This window comes from Monoraphidium neglectum (genome assembly GCF_000611645.1).
Source record: "Monoraphidium neglectum strain SAG 48.87 unplaced genomic scaffold scaffold04122, whole genome shotgun sequence".
NCBI lineage: Eukaryota > Viridiplantae > Chlorophyta > Chlorophyceae > Sphaeropleales > Selenastraceae > Monoraphidium > Monoraphidium neglectum.
This window is the reverse complement of record NW_014009507.1, coordinates 1-4738: the sequence shown is the minus strand read 5'-3', so window position 1 is coordinate 4738 and position 4738 is coordinate 1. Positions and strand designations below refer to the sequence as shown.

Sequence of the window (4738 nt, the reverse complement as noted above, 5' to 3'; positions counted from 1 at the left end):
AGCAGCGGCTGCAGAGGGCAGCGGGCAGCGGGCAGCGAGCAGCGACGGTCAACCCACAGCGGTGCCCGCAACGCCGCCCCAAGGCTGCCGCCCTCGCAGAGTCCCACAATGCACTCCATTACATGTGGCGAAATCCCTTTCCTCGTCCGCACCTCCTCCGTGGAGCTTTCACTATCAAGCCGCAGCAAACGGGGTCCTGCTGACGTCCGCATGCCGTCCTTGAAGCTCATGCGATAGAATTCGATGATCTTATGCGCTCAGTGCGCCCGATTCCTCATGAACTGGTCGCTGTCAGGGGGTGCACAGAGCATGCTGTTTGAGGCCCTGTGCGAGGCTTTGTTGGGATACAGGACCCCTGGTTGATACATTACTGCGTATGCTAGCGCCCCATTTACCTCAATACATCGTAAAGCAAGGCTGACAGCCGACTGGGACGAAACTCACTTTGAAACCGCTGTTGCGAGCGAGCCCCTAGAGCTGAGTAGCAACAAACTTTCCTCGATTAGCACATACTGAAACCTAACAAAGCCGGCTGGCTGCTGACCAGAACACCGAGGCATCCATCCATGAAGCAGCTGCTGATTATTCAACGTGACCGCAGGTTGCGCCCCAGGTGATGCGAAGAACAAAAATCAAGGATCTCATGTACGCGGATACTCAGCGGTTACATCATGGCCTTGCGGGCACCTCGCCTGCTGCTTGGTACGCAGCGGCACATGATCTTTGCGCGGGGCAGCCACAGCCCATTGGTTTCTAACATCCATTGAATCAAACCACTGAACATTTATGTGTACTGCTGCCTAGTCGTCAGGGACATGTTGCACGTGTGCTTCCTCTGCTTGGACTAGGGGCGCTTGTTGCGCCGCTGTGGCTATCGACGCCGCCGCCGAATGCATCATGCCACACGCACGCACGCCACGCGAACACCACCGTAGGATGTCATGTGTATGCATCCGAGGGCCGCGACGCGGCGGTGATTGCCCGCCTAAGGGACCTGTGCCGCGCGCAGCCTGGCGTGCTGTTGGCGGCCAGCTTTGTGGACGAGCCCTACCACCGCAGCAGCTACACCCTCGTCTCGCCCAGCGCACCCGCGGTGGGCTGGGTTGTAGAGTAACTGGATTTTCCTAGCACGGCTTTGGGGCAGTTGTGGTGGCACTATGCACTGCATGCCACAATGCCAACGCCATGCTTCCGACCATGGCGCACACAAGTGTCAAACCCACGTGCACCCACGTCAGTTCCTGCACACGCGTTTCCTTGCAGCTCGAGTCCGCGGTCGTCACGGTGGCGGAGGCGGCGCTCGCAGCAATTGACCTGCGCGGACACAGCGCAACCCACCCACGGCTGGGCGCGCTCGACCACATCAGCTGCCACCCGGTACCTGCGTCCCTCGGACGCGGCCCCGTCGGCGGCAGCAGCAGCAGCGGCGACGCCGGCGGCAGCAGCAGCAGGGGCGAAGTCGGCGGCAGCAGCAGAGGCGCCGGCCCTGATGCTAGGGCTGCGTCCGGGGCGCATGCCAGCACCAGCTCTGGCGGAGGGGCGGCAGGCAGCTCTCAGCTCGCCGCGGCAGCGCAGCTAGCTCGGGGCATCGGCCTGCGGCTCGCCGGCGGGGGCGCTGGCCTGCCCGTTTACTTCTACGGGGCGGCGCACCCAGAGGGGCGGAGGCTGGCTGAGATCCGACGGCAGCTAGGTGCGTGGCGTGGCCGCCGCGGTCTTGTTTCCTTTGAAACAGTAGGGAAACAACAGCAGAGCAGACGGCGGGCTCCCTGTGGCCGCCGTCGGTCTGCTCAGGCACAGACACCTGTATCACACCCAAACCCCACGCCGCATGCCAGGCTATTTCGGGTCCACCGACGCGGGCAGCAACAGCTGGCGCGGCGCCCTGGCCGCGGGCGCCGACTTGTCGCTCTACCCCCCAGACGCCGGCCCCCTGGCGGCCGACCCCCGCCGCGGCGTGATCACCGTCGGCGCGGTGCCCTGGATCGTCAACTTCAACGTGCCCATCAGGACCGACGACGTGGCTGCGGCCCGGCGCGTGGCGCGCGCGGTCGGGGAGCGGGGCGGCGGGCTGGCCGGCGTCGAGGTGGGTGCGGGCGGCGCGTCTTGTTGGCTCGGGCTTTGTCAAAAGAGAAAGATTTGGAGCGCCCGCTCCCGCGAAGCACAGCGAGCGAGGATGCTAGGCCACCGCCTGTCAATGCCGCACAACACGCCGGTGCATTTGGGTGTGGTGCTCATGTGCGAGGAGCCTTTCGGATGTTGGCGTTTTGCTTTCAAAGTGCTGCGTTTGCGCCTGCCCACACACTTGAGCAGGCAATGGCGTTGGCCCACAGCCCAGGCGTGGTGGAGGTGGCGTGCAACCTGCTTGACCCGGGGACGTCGCCGCCACAGGTGCGAGGCGGGCTCATCTCAAGGCGGGAGGGGAACATGCCGACTTGGAAGGGAGCCGGAGGGCAGGGTATGGCGTGGCAGGCTCGCGTAGGCGTACTTGGAGGTTCCTTGGAGGTTGCTAGCACCAAACAAAGTGCGCGCTCCCTGCCTCTGCGTCGCAATGCGGCCTCGCGGTGCACGGCATACATGCTGCTCCTGGACAGGCGGTGATCTCAGCCATCGAAGCGGCAGCTGCACGGGAAGGCCTGCGGCCGGTGGAGGGGGGCGCTTACGTCATCGGGAAGCTGCCCGATGAGATCATTGCTGCGGCCGACGCGCAGCTGCTGTGAACGTGAACGTGGCGGCAGGGCTGTTCGCCCAGCTGCAGACTTTCTTGCAGTGGCACGTGTGCCAGGGTTGCGCCAGCAGCAACTCTTGTACGTGTGTGCTGCAGCAGACTGTAAGTGCATGCTTTATACCACCATCATGTTGAGCCATGTGCCATGGTGACAGCTGGTGGCAGAATCGCAGGTACGAGGCCCGTCTGGTAGCGCTCTATTGCTGGCTGATCCCCTCCTCCCGAATTTCGCTCAGAAGCCATCCCAACACTAGAGGGGGGTGGGATGCCGCGTGTGACCCTGTGTGCAATAGGTGACCCTGGGCGTGAGGCACATGGACCCTTCCCAGACGCGCCCCGCCGGAGCACGACGGCGGGGCGCTGCAGGGTCATCAAATACAGCTTCAAGCAAAGCATTGACTTTCAGGGACCACGCTGGCCTTGGGGGGGGGGGGCATGCACGGCGTCAGTTGGGGCATGGGCTGCGTCAGCTGCCTCTGCGGGCATGGCAGGTCATCAGCAGGGGCGCGACTGGTCCTGCCGAAGAAGTCCAACAACAAAACACGTTGGCCAATCGCTGATAGTTTGAAATCAAACGGAGCTTATTTGGATCAAAATACGCATCGCACACAGACACGCAAGGCTGTCCGCCCTTGAGACGCGTGAGCTAAGGGCGGAGAGATGCCTGCGCCGTAACGTTTTCTGAGTTATATCTGAACATCTTAGCGTTGCGAGCTTGGAGGTCTACGCGAGGACAGCTCACTCGCGTTCCAGCTGCGGCGCAGAGTCATCGCGCGCGCAATCCAGCGATGCTGCTCCCACTAGCTGCGCCCGGCTGCCCGGCTGTAGCTCACAGCAGTAGAGGTGCGCAATCTGCGACCTCTTTGGTGCCTGGCGCCTGCTGCCTAGCGCCGAGGCGCCGCGGCGTCGCGCCCGCCACGGGGCGAACCAGGGTGGTGGCCGCGATAGAGCCGCCGACAGCAACCCTTCAGCAGCAGCCGCGCGGCGCGGCGCCGCACGACGCGGCTTTCGGCGCCGGCGCTCGGACGGTATCCAGCAGCGAGGCGGCAGCGGCGGCGGTCTGGCAGATCGGGCTCGGCAGCGCAACGGTGGGCGCGCGCGCTCTGCACGGCCGCCCCGCTGTTCCGCGCAGGGGAAGCTGGGGCGGCAGGGGCCGCAGAAGCTGCCGCTGCACGCATTCGGCCGCCGCCGCGCCCACGCTCGCCGTGTGCGCCCATGCGCATCGCCTTGCCTTGCGCTTGTGGCCCTTCGCATGTCATAAACACTTTCTTATCCTTTCATATCATGTACCAGGCCAACGGACCTCATGAAAAGAATGAGGATGCCGCCGTCATTGCGCGCCTGCTGCGCCCTGACCCCACGAGCAGCAGCGACGCCGGCAGCAGCAGCGACAGCGGCGGCAGCGGCGGCGGCAGCGGCGGCGGCGGCGCGTGCGGCATATCTGTGTGCGCCGCGCACACTGGCGCGGGCCTCAAAAACGACGACCCCCCAGGCCGGCCGCTCGTGAACAACCCCCGCGCGCCGCTCTCCGCGCGCGCCGCGCGGCTCGCGGCGAACGTGCGCGCCACCAGCCTGCAGTGCGCCGCGGCGGCAGTCGCCGGCGGCTGCGGCGGCGGCGTCGGGTGCGCGCCCACGGTGGTGGCGCACCTGGCCGGCGTGCTCGACGGCCATGGCGGCCGCGGCACCGCCAAGTGGGCTTCGCGGCGGCTGCCGACCCTCATCGCCGAAAATCTGCAGCGGGACCCCTCCCTCAGCCTCACAGCCGGTGCGCGCGGCGGGCGGGCGTGCACGGATGGGGCAGGGCGGGCGCCTGCGCCCTGTTGCTGGGGAGGGCCAAGGGAGGCCTCCGCAGGGCCACCAGGAGCAAGCTTGCGGCGGCGCATGTCAACAGCCGCCCTCGCGTCGTGCGCAGCGGGGCGGCCTCATCTCCCCCCCTCAAAAGCACACACGCCTCGCCGGGCCGCCTCTTTGACCTGGCACGCTGCGCCCCGTGTCTCCCTCCCCCCCCCCCCC

The 4738-nt window shown here is 66.1% G+C and overlaps 2 protein-coding genes across 2 annotated transcripts; both read left to right on the top strand.

The window, feature by feature from the left end:
* Positions 1 to 1828: 1828 nt before the first annotated feature.
* Positions 1829 to 2717, top strand: MNEG_13904 (hypothetical protein; the record flags this gene model as incomplete). Its single annotated transcript, XM_014037625.1, has 3 exons — positions 1829 to 2083; positions 2311 to 2388; positions 2592 to 2717. The coding sequence occupies 3 exons, from the start codon at positions 1829 to 1831 to the stop codon at positions 2715 to 2717; spliced, it is 459 nt and encodes a 152-aa protein (XP_013893079.1).
* A 796-nt stretch (positions 2718 to 3513) lies between these two features.
* MNEG_13903 (hypothetical protein) lies at positions 3514 to 3813 on the top strand (the record flags this gene model as incomplete). Its single annotated transcript, XM_014037624.1, has 1 exon — positions 3514 to 3813. A coding segment is annotated over one exon (300 nt), but the record flags the coding sequence as incomplete, so codon positions are not given.
* Between the last annotated feature and the right edge of the window lie 925 nt (positions 3814 to 4738).